Source organism: Ciona robusta, chromosome 1, assembly GCF_009617815.1.
Source record: "Ciona robusta chromosome 1, ASM961781v2".
Taxonomy (NCBI): domain Eukaryota; kingdom Metazoa; phylum Chordata; class Ascidiacea; order Phlebobranchia; family Cionidae; genus Ciona; species Ciona robusta.
The window spans coordinates 7,250,613-7,269,332 of record NC_143235.1 but is presented as its reverse complement, the minus strand read 5'-3'; the positions used below and the strand labels follow the sequence as shown (position 1 = coordinate 7,269,332).

Here is an 18,720-nt window from a genome sequence, read left to right as displayed (position 1 = left end):
TGTATCGTATTCTGGTCTAAATATCATCCTGTGTACAGTATATGAACGTTGTTCTCGTAACTATAAAATTTTATTTAAATTACTGACGGACTAAACAGACGTCACAATCTATCTTATACACTATATATAACTATAAGATGTTGCTGTAAAAACACTGACGCCATTCGGGTTTTTCGAATTTAATGATAAAAAATAAACGGAAAAAAGAAAGCATCGTTGTTCAAGCACATGGACGCAATTAAATTGCACTTAAAGTTCATTTCTACCCATCATTAACACATTTATTGGCTCATCACATATGCCACATGACAATTGAAGGTTGATTTACTTTGCAGCCACAGTGGAACTTGCAACCACTAAAACACCAAGCACGAACATTGAAGTAGAAGCTATTGTTAGTTTTGTCCCAGATACACGACAGTTTCGTATACTCCCATTAGTATTGCCATATTCGGAACCTTGTAGAGATAAGAAAGTTTAATACGCTGTTATTACCTATGTCAATATGTGGTAAAAGTTATAACTCACCTGCCGAACAAGCTGAGCAGGCAAGCCGCCGTATAAACCAATTCTTCCTTCGGTTTTTGCCACGTCACGCAACGTTTGCCAGAAACCACTGTAACGCTGTTGAACTGGCTCTTCTCTTAATCTGGTACGTGCAACCTCTGTAAAACAACATAGCGCAAGTTTATTACCTATTTCTGTAAATATATTGAAAGTAAAAGTAATTGACAGCAAAATGAAAGTGGTTGTAACAAGTTTATATGAATAAAAAGTACAGAAAAGATGTGGCCATAATTAATATGTCATCGTCAAATACATACCGTGCGGATATACAATGCTAGTGGCGACACATTTCGAGGCAGACGATATAACCATTAACCCTGGCAGTTCCCACCAGCTAGACATAGAACTGTGCGCTCCGGAAACGTCCATGTTATGTCTCTTCATGTACCATGACTATATAGAAACAGGATGGTCAATATATATATATATTAATTAAAGCTATCACGACTTGGGGCTTTATTTATATTTTACCTTTAAATGTTCATATATGGTGAAGTAAATAACAGTTTCAACAATTCCTGCATAAGATGCGGTAAGACCTCTGTAGAAGCCTTTCCAACCTTCACTGCGCCACACTTGTTTCGCACATTCGAAACAACTTAACGACGAGTTGTTCAATCTACGTAAGAAAGCAAATCTGATTACTTTGGGGAACACAGTGACGTCACATTAATGTCAGTCAATAAAACTGACCTTCTGTGAAGCTGTTGCTTTGTCTTTAACACCCACAGGGGACAAGTTGCCGTTGTTGCCACTAAGCCACCGGCAGACGCGGCGATGATGCTTGTGGGCATCGAATTTGCTTTGAGTCCAAAGTCCGCGACAAGCCCGATTTTTGTTGCATTGTACGTCCAGAAGTAAAGAGCTCTATAGATAAGATTAAACACCGTAAACACCGGTAACGAAACATAGGTGCGCCAGTTAAAACTAAAATAAGATAAATACCTGGAGGGAACAGAGCCGACTAATCCAATACCAAGACCTTTAAAGAACGCTTTGCCACCTTCTACTTTTAATATGTACCTGGTAAAACGAAATAATTACTATCGTTGTTGAATCAAGAATTGTCAATTGTATGCGTAGAACACAGGAAGCTAATTGTTTACCTGCAGTGTTGCAGTATGCTGCTCTTTTGTATGCTCAAGGCGGGCTGTACAACGCCGGTGTGATGAGTATTGCGCAATGAGCCACGGGCGAAAACTGTCATCAGCCGAGTGTTCGTGCCTTTGGGTGTGCTAGATGGAAAGCTAAGTTTTGCTTGGGTGGTTGCAATTCCGGAGGATGATTGCTGTCGAGTTTTAATGACGTCGATAGGACACGTCACAATTGTTGCTGCGCAACCAGCGACACTGCAAATAAAAAATTCCGTTTACAAAGTTGTAGTAAGAAAATGTAATGCTCACGTCAATATAATATTATTTAAAACAGTTAAAACATTTCGTAAATGCAAAATGAATTACCCGCCAGCGATAAAATGAAGTTTGTTGTCTACCGATGTGCGGTTGTTAGATGGTGTACACTTTTTTAATGAGGTTGAATGAAATATCGTATCTGTATCACTACTTGTCCATGCTTCTGAAGTTTTACTTCCGTTTTGGTACTGTGTTGAATATTGCTGGTATTTTGCTTCGTTCTCCCAACGACTACTTTTAGTATCCTTTGCGTATTCTGTAAAGTTGGAATTGGACATCTTTACTGAAGAGTGTTCACAATATCGCGATTGATGATCTGGTTTAGTCCAAATACTTGCTGGCATCGAATGCGTATATCTATCACTTACACGTATTATAATATCTGTACGAAAATAATACACCCAATTTAGTTACATTTGTAAACCACTTTATTCTGATAAAGCAACTATTTCTTGCGTTGGCAAATGGTGTACAAAAAGGCATGTAAAAGTTAATTTATGTTTAGTTTTATTTACCAGTTATATTTATCAGCCTGTTATTTGTAACCGTTAACCAATGCAAACTTCCTACTCATACTCGGGCCATTATTGAAAGATTCAAAATTCAGCGTGTAGCAGACTTTTATTGGGCCTGTAATTTTCCACTGCGTTCTGACACCGCGCAGAGCGTTCTCTCAGTATTTTTCCACTGCTCGTGTCGCTGAGATCACGCACTGAGCATGCGCCTCGCGCATGATCACAATGCCCAAAGACCACGTACCAGCATTCTCCCGGTAAGTTTCCACGTTCCCCACTATTGAACTCACGTGACTAACTACGTCAGCCACGCTGTCTCGGGAATCAACATGTTGTTTCGCGCTCTTTTTTCTTTCGTCTCCCCGCCTTAACAAGCATTCAAAACGCAAGCAGACGTTTGAAGAGGAAGTAGAAGCGAAATGGAACTTTATGTAATTTCATACGTTTATACACATTGTCTGAGGAATGTGTGAAATGTGATACATATGTAAATGTTTTGTGTAATTCAATACAATTACCAAACATCTAGTAAACAATTACATTAATTCGTAAATTCCAGGAGGTTGGCCTGTGTGCAAAACGTCCACAAGGTATATAAATAGGAATTTAGATCAAATATTATTTAAATGAAGGTTTAGTTCTTACTAATTAGCATATGTACACAAAACAAAACCTGCAAATTATCCGTGATATCAGTCAAACAGAACGTGAATCATTTCGATTTTTACATAAAAATGTTAATTTGTTACATAAAACAACATTTCCTTGTTTATGGCATTTTATTTTTAACTGAAACTAATTTTATATTTGAATTAATTAAACCAAAAAAGTATGTGAAAAACGCATGTCATATTTTTAGTTTCTTTAACCCTTACTTTGGATAGTTTATCGTTTAACAAAATCCAAACAGCGGGCCTACAAGTTTATAACTTACTAAAAAATTAATTCGCAACTCACTCGTCAAATTGCGCATGGCGTTTATTTAAACGCTAACTCTCGGGCAACACCTAGCGTTCGAATAAACACGTATTAAAATAAAATCGATCGACCAACTCGTGATTATAAATTTTCGTATAGCTTCACGCAGGCAGATTCATAAAACACCAAGTACCTTAACTACCGCCTTGAGTGTCCAAAAGCAGTGACTTTTACAATGGGTTTAAACAAACTTGTTAGGTTTAATTTGCGTTTTTTTTTGTGGGAAAGCGTATACAGGTAAAATATATTCCCCGGTCCAAACATTTGTGGCGTTTTTTTTTATAAAATAATCCCCTTGTATGACTCAAATGCCACAAATCAACCGCTGGATACAGAAAACAAGTTACCCAAGTTTTTTTACATTTTCCAACCTTAATTTTGTGTATTTCCATGGCTCTTCACGCAGTCAACACATCTCTAAAACGAAAAGTTATTCAAAACAACATAAATTAAATTTAAATCAGTGAGAAATTTGTCTGGATTATTTTTATTTAGCAACGTTTATAACTTGCACATAAAGAAGGAAAGGGGAAAATCTTAGTTTCACGGTATTCACGTAAACAACTGAAGTAAATAATCCTAGTTAATTAAATGTAAAAACTTGTATTAAGACAATGAAGCGTAATTTTGTACTAAATCTCATGTACTTTGTATATTAGGGTAGGGGAAGATGAAACATCTTTTTATTCTATTTTCCTTGTCCCATTTGGTACTAAACAATGAATATTCAAAGAATTATAAAACTGTATCCTCACGACCCCCATAGACCGTTGTTAGTTGTTTAAAACATAATCAGGGTATTTAGATATTATGTGCTAAAGGTGTCCCGTCTTCCCCACACTACTATGTTTATGTTTTACATATCTGAGCGCCGCTGTAAAAGCTAACACCGCGATGTCATATAAATTGGTCCGTTCATCTTGTTGCCGCTCACAAATTGTAAAGTACTGTACCTTTTGTGAGTGATTTATGTGTTACCTGCTATTTTGGCTAATTAATCATTGAAGGCTTTTATATCGTTATTGGTTTAGTTTAGACAAATAACACAACTTATTATAGTAGGGTGAGGTATGATGAGATAGTTAAGTACATATTTTATATTAAAAAAGGCAATATATAAATCTCAATATTATAAAAATCAAAATATAATAGATGACAGCAGTATTGGGTGAAATCATTTGTATTATCATTGTTTGGCGCCGTGGCAAAGTGGTTAACGTGCCTGCCTGTATAACCCATAGGTAATGAGTTCACGACTGGTCGCTGCTACCATTGTGGGCGTATATGTGTCCTTGGGCAAGTGGTTACTGATAGGCTGTTCAAATTATCAAGCTGTAAATTCAACCAATCCTCCCATAATGCATCATTTAAACACACATTGCCTGGCAAGTTACCGACGTTCAACACCAAACCGTAACACACCATATATACTGAAAATTAAACAGGAATTATAGAAAGTGCAACAAATACAATGACTGCGAAACTTATACAGTAGAGTGGGGAAATAGTAAACAAAGAACATTCAAAGAATTATTAAACCGTATCCTCACGACTTTCATAGACCGCTGTAAACTGATGTTTAAAACATGATCAAGATATTTAGATATTATGTACTTCCCCCACCCCACTATACCTTGTGACCATCCTTACAAACATGTTGCATAACATCAGGAACCTTGTACAAGCAAGACGACACATTGCTCTTACTGGACTTTCTTTTCCTTCCTTTATCAAATAAACAAAGAGAATTTATCAACAGCGCTTATACAGTCATGTATTTTACGTTTATCATTAAAATATCTGCCGCGGGAGGCTTTGTGATTATAAAGGGCGTCCGCTTCGTAACCAAGGGTATCGAATTCGGGACGATGCCAACTTGTTGTCGTGTGTGTCGTTTGGAAAGACACATCAGGGTCATTGCTCCAATCTAGTGGTCGCTAATCGGTTGTCCAAATAATCAACCACACAGAAGTTAAAGACACAACAGTCCTCTTTGTGTTAAATGAAGAATATGTCGCTTAAAGACACAACAGTCAACTTTGTGTTAAATGAAGAATATGTCGCTTAAGCGGGCTGCACACATGTATAGTGTTTAGCGGCAAAACGCTACGTTCGCCGTAAAACGTGTTGCGTTCGACAATGCACACACGCGCGAATTTCGTTCAAAGGAAGCTTTTCCTATATGCAAGATCCACCAAAATGTACGTGTGTACAGATTTTTAGTTTAACAAGACCCCCGAGTTAAGGTTTTTGAATATGATGTACGAAGTTGTTTTACATTTGTTAATACTTATACACACTGAACTGTATTTTTAGCGCAAATTTATGTTTCGGTAATATATCGGGTGGGTAATACGGGACACTACCTTTTCATTTCATTTTCTCGTTCCATTTGACAGTGAAGCAAAGAACATTCAAAGAATTACAAAACCGTTTCCTCATCACGACTGCCTTTGACGTGTGCAGCAAGAATATAAGTTCCAATGTTCCATCAGGCAAAATCTTTTATTTTTTTATAAGTTCTGTTTCCCACGCACATGTTGGTGGATCTTGCATAGGAAAAGCTTCCTTTGAACGAAATTCCCACCGGCACTGGGCGTGTTTTAGTATAACTGGTCCTACCGCGGGCCCCACACCGGGCGTGTTTTAGTAGGACCCTGTTTTAGTTTAGGACTGAAGAAAACTTGTGATATCAGTTCAATGTTTGATATCAGTTCAACGTGCCTGTACAGATTGCTCTGCTGTGCTTCAACAAGCTTTTATCTATACGCTTAAGACGAAATCCACACATTAACACTTGGCCAAAACCAACGTCAAACCCCAACCCAAAGTTATAGTACAGCCAAATCCAACCAACTGCCACGTTTTTTTCTGGCATTGCGACACAATGACGTATGACACAAGAGAAGATATTACGCCACATCTGCTGTGACGTAATGGCTTACGGCCAATAACAACAAAAAAAACTTGTGGCATTGTTCATAGTATCGGGATGTAGCTAAGTTACGTGAAATGTAATTTCACAGAATGAAAAACCGGGGTATTCCCCATGAGTTGTACCCGATTCTTGTCTGCCGTTGCTTTTGTTCAGATCAATACTTTAGTCTCGATTCTAGTCTTGCGTTGTAGGCAACTGTTAAAGGTGAACTTCAGAATGGGCATTGAGGGTTTTGAAAGCTTTTGCAAAAAATATACAGATATAAATTTTCAAAGTGTTACCATTCGAAACGAGATACTGGTTATAGATGGCAGCGAACTGTTGTACCAAATCTACGACGCTTGTACGGGCAGGTATGATAAAGTTAAACAGAAAACTCACCTCTTTTTACGGTATAGGTTTGTAATAACTTGTTAAATCCCTCTCATTGCAAAATTTTACCTAAAACCATAGAAATATGTTCATCTGTTTTTACTATACGTCTGTATCAAATATTTAGTCGTTTTGAATGTTAAACTATTTGGACTCCAAAATTATAGTAGGGTTGGGTATAATGTTGAACATGTTTTCTTTCTCTTTTCTCGAACCCTTTTGTAGAAAACAAAAAATATTTACAGAAGCATGTAACCGCACCCTCACGACTCTGAAAGAGTTTAATTGTTCAAAACACGATCAATAAATATGGGATTTATGTGCTAACTGCATCCCATCTTACCCCACAGCACCATTATAGTTTTTTTTGCATCTATAGAGCACCGTTTGACCAATTTCGGGAGCAAACGATCAAGTTTTACACAAATCTTCGCACTTGTGGCATCCGACCAGTTGTTGTGTTCGACGGGTAAATACGTGTTGGAGTTGCGTAAAACCACAAAAATATTTTAAGCAAACTTTGTGCCGCTAGTGCAGCGGTTCCCAACCTTTTTGGTGCCGTGACCCTTTTATAACATTTGCCAAGTTGCGGTGACCCCAAAGATAAAATTAGTTGGGTCGCTTTTGAAAGTTATGTAGGCTAGGCTAGCTATCGTAGGCTACCTATGGTTGATGCCGGGAATGCAATAAAATCGCGACCTCAAGTCCAACTTTTGCTTAAATGCATTTCAGCAATCAGCAATTAAATTTTTATTTTCATGGTAAAGGCCTTTGTGACGTAATGAATTACCTGAAATCAAACGAGTAAATCCTGTAATTTTTCATAGCCGCTAAACTGCCGTTAAAATCTTACTTTCCGAGCATATTTGCCATTATTAAACGAAAATCCTGTAATGAGGCCCAGGGTGTTCTGGTTTGTCTAGTACTCTAGTAAAATCGCGATGCGCTCTGTGGTGAGCTGCCCATTGTTAAGAGTTAACTTTCTAAATTTCTAAACTAATGAAATTCTAAACTTCTCAGAAGGCCTCAGGTGACCCCAGGCAAATTGTCAGGCGACCCCATTTGGGGTCGCGACCCACAGGTTGGGAACCGCTGCGCTAGTGCATATGATATATTGTTGACATTGTCTTTGCAAATAGCTTTAAACCAACATGTGTCCTTCATATTAAACTTACATTAATTACGAACACAACTACTTTGATATTAAAATTCAGATTTTGTAAAAAGTTTCTTACCCTGACTAATAAACGATTTTAATACGGGCACCTAATTATTCTGTTATCTTAGATTTAAATTTGAGTCAAACCACGAAAAGTACATCAAGAAAAGGGTGGAAATTATTCGTAGAATGCGACAATCCATTGAAAGGGGAGAAGCAAAAGAACCGAACAAGTCACACCTTTGTGGTAAGTATAAAATTTGTGTGCCCGCCTATGATGAAAAAGTGCGTATATGTAAATATAGTGGGGTGGGAGAAGATGGGGCACCATTAGCACATAATTTACAAAGATCCTGATCGTGTTTTAAACAATTTACAACGGCCTATGGTAGTCCTCAGGATACATTTTTATATTTTCTTGAATGTTCTTTGTTTACTACTAAATGGGACGAAAATATAGAGTTAAAAACTGTCCCATCTTCCCCCACTCTACTGTATATACTGCTGCTGCCAGACACATTTATACTTAGTGTTTAGGCTCTTCAGGCAAAATTTTAGTCATTCGAGTTTTACAAACGACGTTCAATAACTAACTTAGGTTAAAAGTGCCTATATGTGTCATTTCTAATAAATGGCAACCAGTTCGACAACTGTAATAGCTATGCCTTGCTATATAAAACGAATGAAATATGGTACGAAGGTACAATGTGATTGATGGGATCCACTGCTATACATATTCCCTAAAACACTATATTCTATAGGTACAATCTTAGCAGAGGTGAATAAAGAATTGGGAATACCTGTTGTTAACGGTGCGGGAGATACAGATTCCAGCACAGCAGCAATTGCTAATCTACTTCGTGCTAAAGTGCTGGCGAGTGATACGCAGTATTGCGTGTATAACTTGAGTGATGGTTGCCTGCCGACCAGATACTTCAAATCGAATGTAAGACCTGTGTTCTATTCATTCAGTGCCGATATCTTAACATAATTTTACAGAATGATGCGGAAATCAACAAGGAAAAAGGCATCCAAGCAAAGCTCTACCACATTGAGAGTTTTTCACGTCAATATCATATTCCCAGCAATGTGGTTTCGTACCTTGACATATTCTTTGGCAGAAACTCTTGCTTTCCGCAGAAATTTTTCCAGTCGTTTGTCAGTCTACGCTTCAAGGTATGATGGGTAATCGTTTTACCAATAAATATTTTTTAACAAATAAATATTTTTTTAGAGTTTAAAACGGACATGGTTGCGTGGTTAAAGAAATTTATAGCGACCTGTTGTTTGTTATTTGTTAAAACCACAGTCATTTAACTATTGTAGACGTGCACCAATATAGATTTGCAAAATAATCTGTATATTGTCTCAAATATTTAAAATACAATCAGTTTAACTTTTGTCATTTTTTTCAGAACAATGGGCCCTATCCTCAACATTTGACAAACTACTTCAGATGGATGGCTGATAATTATACTACGGATGACGACCTTATAAAAAGTATCATCGCCTCTTTGGGAAACAGAGATGATCACCTTAACATCCAAGGACGTTTGGAAGAGCGCCTCGCATCCTTTCGCCATCCTCGAATTTCTCGAAGATTTCGTTTAAAAGTGAGAGAGCAAGTGAGAGACGAAGAAATGTCAAACCTCCTTTTAAACAACGAGCATGATGCGGAGGAAGATGAAAACGATGAGTTGGCAGAAACTAACTTAAGGGAAAATATACCAAGCTTTGCCCATGATATACTGAAAAAAACACCTACAGGGGGAGATAATCCAATACGATTTCTTCGAGTTTTGATGAGTAAACCGGAAGAACCATCACCCCACAATGCAACGAGAGCCTTGCGGCGACAAATGTACCAACTATTGGTGACAGGAGATAATTTGGTTGTGGTTGAATACGATAGAGTCGAGGACGACTATACTGAGGTGGAAGAAATCCGTGTGAGACGTCAAAGAAACCTGAACCCAGCGTTGGTTGAGGTGTACGGCAACCAGGAAAGAAACCCAGAATTCATTGAGTTTAGGAAACAACATATTCTATCTATACTGGTCGGGGACGAAGACGCAGTTCGTCAATTTGAAGATTCTTGCTCAAACATCAGTGAAGAGTTGAAGCTTCTGCTGGCATGTGGGGTGTACTGGATCAGAAATACGGCACCGGGAGATACAGCGATATCCGCACTTGCCTTCACTGTCAGCCTGATTTACTTGAAGTCTAAAGATGGTGGTGATTGTCACCGACCGCTCATGCATGGGATGCGATCATCGTAAGTTAATCACAAGTTGTAACAGTACGTCCCATATATTTTTTTCACACAGTTTCACGTAAATATCTTAAATTCAGCAATATCTTCTATCATAGCTCTTGCTGCAATATCTTCTATCATGTAGCTCTTGCAGCAATATATTCTATCATGTAGCTCTGTAAGCTCTGGGGTAAGTTGGGATACTGTTAGGAGTCAGGACTCAAATCCCTTATATTTCCTTATCATGTTTTTAACAATTAACAACGCATTTTTAAAGTCGCGGGCTTACGGTTCTCTAATTTTGTAAATATTCGTTGTTTACTACCAATGTGACGAGAAAACATAGTTACAACATGTATATATGTGCTATACCGCTTTAACTTGCAAATGATTCCAATTCCCCAGGAAAAAAAACACATTCAGGCATAACTAACATTCAACGACCGTTACAACATAATCCTTTCACAGGTATCAGGATATCAGCATGGACTACATACAGATATCCAGTCAATGGCTACTTTGCATTGAAGAAGCAATCGAGTTTAATAGACTTCTCGATTACCCGCTGGTCCAGCCGCCTATGGGAAAGTGTTTTAACGGCACATTTTTCGAGGCGTGCATGGCCGGGGTCGACAGAGGCACACAAGTCGCTGTTATAATGCAAGAGATTGAAGGTGGCCGACTCTACAGCGACATCATGCGGGTTCTGAGCCTTGCCTAAACTGAAAAACATTTTTAGTGGACACGGCTTGATTTTCTTTTGAACATATTTAATTATGTCATGATTTGTTTATGCACTAATTTTGTATATACTTTAACACTTGAACGTTTTTATTTAACTGCAGCATGTTTTACTGTATATATACCCTTTAGTAGTTCAATTTCTGTATTGTTGTAACTATATGTAGCTTAAAATAAATAAAATAATACTGATTACATTCAAATTGCACTTTTTAACAGAAAATATGGACTTTTATAGTAAATTTATAGTGGTCGCCAGCAAAGTGAAAGCGATGATGAACTGTATTTTTAGCAAAAGTTTATTAGACAATTTTTTTTCCTTTTTGTCGGCGTGGTAGAAGGAGCTCGAGTGCCTTCAGCCATGTCACAAAAACAATTGTATTCACGCGTACTGCTAAGAAATATAAAACCCAGCCAGCTGTCAGCAAGGCCGAACTGTTTGTGGATACGAACAAAGGAACATCTAAAGCGAGAAACTATTGTTAATATAATTAAGAAAGAAAATGTCCCGCTATCCTTAATATTAGGAATAGCAGAAAGAAACTATCGTGGGTCCCAATACCGATGAGCCATGAAGACATAAAAGAAGAACTAACGAAGTACGGGCAGGTAATCAAAACCATCGGAAGAATAGACAAAGACAGTCTACTGACTGGTCGCCGAGCAGCGATCATGAAAAACGAGGATCTGGAAAAAAATCCAATCCCCAGCTATTTGTGGATCAAAGGAGAAGAGCTATACGTCACCTATAAAGGGCAAAAAATAACCTGCAAATACTGTGGTGAAGTAGGTCACAAGCAAGCAGATTGCCAAACTAAAACAAAAGACTGCTGGCAGCGTCTGGAGTGCCTAAAGCAAACGCCGAAACACACCGAGGAGCTGCAACACATTGCCCAAGGTAGTATGACATCCACGCCTGTTAAAAATACAAAATTGATAAGCTCTCAAAAATGCACATCCTACAAGAACGTAAGCGAAGTCAGAATAGAAAATGAAAATATGGAAATCCTTACTCAAGCAGGCAAACGCGCCGTTAGAAGCCCACTGGAACTAGAGGGAGAACCGGACCCAAAAAGTATGAGTATGTGCTTGGAAGGTTTCCCAGTATTTCATGCAAAAAAACCGCCTCCGGAACACCAACAAGCGGAGATGCATATTTAAATTTTTAAAAGATAAAAAGGCCAAATAATATTCCTTCAACTCACGGTAGTCAAAAGTCCGATAAATTGTGGGAAATGGATCGGGGAGGGCAAATTCTCAGCAGCCACGGAACCACCCAAAGTATAGAGGGGTAAGCGTAATGTTCGTCAAAAGCTGCAAATACGTTATTCACGGGGTTAAAACTGACAATAACGGTCGGTTCATGTTAATAGACGTTACGCTAGTAAACACCAGGGTTACACTGGTTAACGTGTATGGCCCCAATGAAGACGACCCGAACTTCTACAGTAAACTGGGTGAAGAACTTACCCAGTTCAGCGGCAACGAGGTCATAATGGGGGGGGGGGGGGGGACTATAACGTCATCCTTTCGAAAGAATTGGATAGTGCACGCGCTTCTTCCTAAATCTGGAAAAAAGAAAAGGGAGAAACGAGCTATAAACAAACTTCAATCGGGAAATCAAATAATATATGAACAAAATGCCATATTGACTGACCTCAGAACGTTTTACGAGCGCCTTTACCGGGAAGATGCTATTGTGGATACCGACCTAGACCACTATGTTATTAACACAAATGTCCCTAAACTGACCACGGACGAATCTTACAATACTGAAACCAAACTCTCAGAGAACGAGCTGTTCAGAGCTCTGTGCCAAATAAAAAATAATAAAGCGCCGGGCTTAGATGGTCTGCCGAGCGAATTCTATAAAACTTTTTGGTCAGATATAAGCAATACGTTTGCGAACAACGTAAAATACGCAATGGTGAAAGGAACCCTGCGAGTGATACACAACGGAAAAGAGTGATAACACTGATCCCAAAATCAACGGAAGAACCAATTCACCCAAATAATCTTCGCCCGATCACGCTGCTTAATGTTGATTATAAAATAATCTCGAAAGCCATTAACGAGAAAATTAAGACATATTTGCCCTCGCTAATAAGTCCAGACCAGAGTGGCTTCATCAAGGGTCGGTATATTGGAGACAATATAAGACTACTTGTTGACATAATGGATCACGCACGAACTCGGCAAAAATGGGAACTCTGGTTGCTGTCGATATTTATAAAGCATTTGACACGGTTCATGGAAATTTATAATGCGGACCCTAAAACATTATGGATTTGGGAAATCGTTAATTAAATAGGTGGAAATATAATGTACTCGGAGCCACAGGGGATTATTACCAACAATAATTTTTTATCGCGGCCGTTTAACATAAAACGAGGAGTAAGACAGGGCGACCCTTTATCTCCGACCCTCTTTGTTCTTTGTATTGAACTTCTGGCTACAGCAATTAGACAAAATACTGAAATCGGCGGCTACGAAGTTGAGAACAAAATGTATAAAGTCTCGCTACTCGCAGATGATACAATGTGTTTTATAGACGATACACATTCAAGCATATCAGCGTTGTTAACCGAACTGGAGAGATTCGGTAAGGCTTCCGGCTGCATGATAAACAAATCGAAGACGATCGCGTGCCGCTTATAGGACTACAAACCGATAATGATACAAACGCATTAGGGCTGAATTGGACGCAAACAAGTTTCAAATATCTCGGAATAAATATACCAATAGACCTAAATGAACCACGCATGCTAGAAATGAACTTCCAACCACTGACCGCAAAAATAACAAGCACTTTAAATCTTTGGTCATCTAGGTCCCTGACCATGTTGGAAAAAGTAACAGGTGATTAAATCTCTAGTTATCCCGTTACTGTCTTACAAACTTTCCGTCATTCCGATAGAGTTACCAAACAAACTGATAAAAGAAATAACCAGGAAAAGTTTTGTCTTTCTTTGGGGTTCGCGATGGGAGCGGGTAACCAGGACGCAAATGTATCAGTCCATAAAAAAAGGCGGCATTGATATGATTGATATCAATAGTTATGCGATAGCGCTACGCGTGCGGTGGCTGCACAAGATAGTCAATAAAAACTATACAGCACCGTGGAAACAACTCGAGCAAAGTATATTCCCCAAGTCGCATTTCTATATGGCCGTGCGATCGGAATTACCGACAAATAACGCCATGATAAAAAACTTAGTATACCTTTGGCTATTAGAAAATCCCTACCTGACTTTCGTAAGTATCTAATTCCAATTCTGAAACCAGGATCAAATCTTGACGAACCGCTATGGTTAAACAAAAAGATAACATTTAAACGCAAAGCCTTTTTTTATAAACAATTGGATAAAGGCCGGAATAACGGAATATCGGCACATTCTGAACGAAAACGGAGAATACCAGTCGTACAACGCTCTCTACCGAAAATATAACCTGCGCTCAAATTCTAAAGACTTTCTAATTTTTAACTCCTTGAGATTTGCAATTCCAAAATCTCTCGAAACGAAAGAACACGAAGAGTCACTCGAACAACAAAGTACCTTTACCGAAACAGTAGAAACCTTTATACTAAAATACACCGAAACTAATAAAATATTATACAGAGAACTCAAAAACCGCATCGTCGTACAAAATAAAAATGAACCCCGTTGGAACCAGGAGTTTGGAGAACTTCTACTGAAAGATGATTGTTGGGAGAATGTATAAATGCGTATAAAGCAACTATTGAACCAAAATTAAGATAATTCCAAATAAAACTAAACCTCAGAGCCTGCGTAACAAATACCATCTTGAACAAATTCGAAATAGTTCAATCTAAAAAAACTTTTGTAACGATGCAAAAGAAACGCTGGTGCACTTGTTTTGTGACTGTCCAGCTACAGTTGATTTCTGGGAGGAATGCACAAGTTGGATACGCGCAAAAATGCGCATAAACCTTCAATTAAACAAACAAGTCAAATTATTTGGTATTCCGGATGCGTCACCCCTCTCAAACTGCATATTACTTTGTATTCGTTTTATTTTGTACAGATGAAAAATTCAAAAACAGTCACCCTATTTAAATATGGTTCTTACGCTCCTGAAAGATATACGTACCAGTGAAAAACTCATTGCAAGAAAACGAAAAAAATTACTGTTTCACAATTTGAAATGGTCCTCTCTACTATAATTGGTATGTGCAAATTTTCAATGGAACGTTTAATCTCCGCTCCAATCCTTTAATGCAAATATAAACAGTACTGACCGGGGTCTTATCAGTTATCATATGCAGGTATTGTCGTGTATTATTCTTATTTCGTTTCGTGTTTTAATAAAAATAAAGTTTATTAGATGTTTTTCGTCAATATAGGGGGTGGGGGATTGTGGGACAACTTTTAATTCTATTTTCTCTTCCCATTTGGTTAGTGAATGAATGAATAAATGTAACCCTACTTTATCCTCGCGTGACCGGAAAACGTCAGTCGTTTTCACCAGTAGGACCCATTAAAACGGGTCCTACTAAAACACGCCCGGCGGGGCCCGGTGGGGCCCGTTGGAAAAAAATATACTAAAACACGCCCGGTGCGGGGCCCGGTGGGGCCCGGTGGGACCCGGTGAGGACCCGGTGTTACGAGTAATACTAAAACACGCCCGGTGGGGGGCCCGGTAAGTATTTCTTGAAAGGGGAGCATTCCCTATGCAAGAGCCACCAAAATGCGTGTGTAAAACAGAACTTGTGAAAAAATTGGAAGATATTGTCTGTCTTCAAGGCATAAAGATGGCAATTTTCGGTGGTAGAAGTTACATTCTTGCTCCGCACGTCATCGCTGAAACAAAATGTGCATAGGAAATAAAACATGATGATGAAAATGGACACGTAATTCGCAAGTTCTTCAATTATCGCTCTGCTAAAACGGAAACAAACGTGGGATCGCGCTACTGAGGGCTTGTCCGAATACGTAAAAGCCTAACACGCTAACTAAAAGACACATCATGTCTAATATTTACATTTTTCGTTTTAAAAGTTACATTGTTCGTCTTTTAGATACATTGTTCGTCTTTAAGTTTTTAATAATAAAACTTCGATCAAATATAAGTGTATGGTACTGTGGCCTAAGGTAGGACACTTATATCATATATAGTAGGGTGGGGTAAGATGGGACACCTTTTCATTCTGTTTCTCGTCCCATTTGGTAGTAAGCAAAGAACATTCAAAGAATTATAAAACTATATTCTTACGACTCCCATAGAACGTTGTTAATTGTTTAAAACACGAACAGAAAATTTGGATCTTATGTGCTAAAGGTGTCCCGTCTTCCCCCGTCCTACTACAATATTTAAATATCCTGATCGTGTTTTAAACAATTAACAACAGTCTATGGGAGTCGTGAGGACATAGTTTTATAATTCTTTGAATGTTCTTTGCTTACTACCAAATGGGACGAGAAATAGAATAAAAAGGTGTCTCATCTTACCACACCCCCTATTAACCAAATTTAACGAATAAACTTTTGCTAAAAATACAGTTCATTATGTAAGTGTACAACGAAACAAACTTCGTACATCCATAATCAAAGTTAATTTTCAAAAAACTCAACTCGGGGTCTCATTAGGCTAAAAATCTGAATACACGCATCACATTTTGGTGGATCTTGAATAGGGAAAGCTCCCTTTTTAAGAAATACTCACCGGGCCCCCCACCGGGCGTGTTTTAGTATTACTCGTAACACCGGGTCCTACCGGGCCCCACCGGGCCCCGCACCGGGCGTGTTTTAGTATATTTTTTTCCACCGGGCCCCACCGGGCCCCGCCGGGCGTGTTTTAGTAGGACCGATTAAAACCGCTACGGTTTACGCAAAGAGATCGGTTTCAATCTCTTTGGTTTACGGTATCTTATAAGGGAAAGTCCCAGTATTGGTTTTTGCAGTGTTGCAGTTCAAGAAAGCCACATTAACAAAAACGTTAACAAGTTTGCGGTTGTAGCTTATTATTAAAAGGAATTCAAGTTTTTCAGTTACATTAAGTTAATTCAAAAGCTATGGAAATATATAAAAAATAATTCAAAAGCTGTGGAAATATATTTTAAATCCCTCTATTTTTTTTGCTTCATGTACTCACGTGTACTGTACACCAGAGTCCGTATATAAACATGTTTATATCTGCTGTACACAGTTTATAACGATCTCTCTTGAAATACTGGGTTTAGGCCACCCCAAAGGTCCGCGGAATAGTCCTATTTAGTAGGATATGAAAATTCATGCACATGACATAAGTAGTTGTAATCAATACTTTGAATTAAAACATTCATAAATCTTTAAAATGTGTTTGTAAACACACAAAAAACTTCGGGTAAGTGTGATTCCCAACCTGATTTACTCATTTATTTAGAATTTACTGTTTAGCGACATATAATATATATATTATACACAATGAGCAACTCAAATAATCTTGATGAGGAATTTTATGATGCATCTGGTGAAGAATCACTTCAGCCCACTGTTCAAAATATTCTTGACCAAAAGTCTCTTAAATGGATATTTGTTGGCGGAAAAGGTGGTGTAGGAAAAACTACATGCAGTTGTAGCCTGGCTGTGCAACTTACAAAGTGTCGCAAAAATGTTCTGATTATATCAACTGACCCAGCTCATAATGTGTCTGATGCATTTTCTCAAAAGTTTTCTAAAGTTCCCACGAAAGTAAATGGGTTTGACAACTTGTTTGCTATGGAGATTGATCCAAACCTCGGAATTGCCGATATCCCAGATGAATTGATGAGCAATGATACTGGAATACTTGGGGCTGGTAAAAAGTTGATCCAGGAATTTGTATCTGCCTTCCCAGGCATTGATGAAGCAATGAGTTACGCAGAGGTTATGAGACTTGTGCAAGCAATGAACTTTGATGTTGTGTTGTTTGATACAGCTCCTACCGGGCACACATTGAGGTTGCTTAAGTTCCCTGCAGTCGTGGAGAAAGGTTTAGGAAAGCTTTTGAAAGTTAAAAACACACTAACGCCGTTTATCTCACAAATTGGTCAAATGACTGGCATGGGAGATGAAATTAACACAGATTCAATGGCTGCTAAACTCATGGATATCTTACCAACCATAAAATCAATTAACGAGCAGTTTAAAGATCCAAATCAAACCACCTTTGTTTGTGTTTGTATTGCTGAGTTTCTCTCACTTTATGAAACCGAGCGTTTGATTCAAGAGTTGGCTAAGATTGGCATCGACACACATAACATAATTGCCAACCAAATCCTTTTCCCTAAAAGTAGCGATGGGCAGCTTTGTGGTTTGTGCAAGTCACGATGTAAGCTACAGGGAAAGTATCTGGAACAGATGGAAGACCTGTATGAAGATTTCCACCTTATTAAAACTCCACTGCTCGAAAGTGAAGTTCGTGGGGTGGATAAAGTAAAAGCATTTTCCCAACACCTGGTTGTCCCATACAGCATTGAATAAACACTGTTTGGATTACAACTGTCATGAACTTGTAAAGAATAATATATATATATTATGAAAGTGAATTCGTTACAAGTAATATATCTAATCTATATAATATGTATTTACTTTTTATCAAAGTAATTTTTGAACTGATTGTATATCTTTTAACTGTTTCAATTGGTTTGACTACATACAAGTGAAATATTTGACTTTGTGTAAAATGTACTCAAACATAAACAAATGAGTTTAAAGCAACTATTCTAAGTCATCCTACTAAAACTTTGTGTACATTTGGTTATGATAGAAATTATGTTAACAGAAGTATATGGGTAGCAGGTA

General features: G+C 38.2%; 3 protein-coding genes and 1 pseudogene across 3 annotated transcripts; 3 read left to right on the top strand and 1 right to left on the bottom strand.

Annotated features, from left to right (window-relative positions):
* Positions 1–163: 163 nt before the first annotated feature.
* LOC149742410 (solute carrier family 25 member 36-like) lies at positions 164–2,529 on the bottom strand. Its single transcript, XM_089878242.1, has 8 exons — positions 2,028–2,529; positions 1,674–1,916; positions 1,513–1,590; positions 1,261–1,434; positions 1,039–1,186; positions 825–960; positions 529–665; positions 164–458 (listed from the first exon to the last, which is right to left on the bottom strand). The coding sequence occupies exons 1-8, from the start codon at positions 2,321–2,323 to the stop codon at positions 396–398; spliced, it is 1,275 nt and encodes a 424-aa protein (XP_089734368.1). The 5' UTR covers positions 2,324–2,529; the 3' UTR covers positions 164–395.
* A 4,018-nt stretch (positions 2,530–6,547) lies between these two features.
* Positions 6,548–11,133, top strand: LOC149742409 (single-strand DNA endonuclease ASTE1-like). The gene is made up of 7 exons (XM_089878068.1): positions 6,548–6,763; positions 7,162–7,251; positions 8,070–8,188; positions 8,703–8,887; positions 8,941–9,117; positions 9,357–10,216; positions 10,664–11,133. Exons 1-7 carry the CDS (start codon positions 6,627–6,629, stop codon positions 10,914–10,916), a joined length of 1,821 nt encoding a protein of 606 aa, XP_089734194.1. The 5' UTR covers positions 6,548–6,626; the 3' UTR covers positions 10,917–11,133.
* A 47-nt stretch (positions 11,134–11,180) lies between these two features.
* Positions 11,181–15,270, top strand: LOC149742408 (uncharacterized; annotated as a pseudogene).
* A 1,653-nt stretch (positions 15,271–16,923) lies between these two features.
* On the top strand, positions 16,924–18,702 carry LOC149742407 (ATPase GET3-like). Its single transcript, XM_089890941.1, has one exon. It carries the CDS (start codon positions 17,362–17,364, stop codon positions 18,397–18,399), a length of 1,038 nt encoding a protein of 345 aa, XP_089747067.1. The 5' UTR covers positions 16,924–17,361; the 3' UTR covers positions 18,400–18,702.
* The last annotated feature ends 18 nt before the right edge of the window (positions 18,703–18,720 follow it).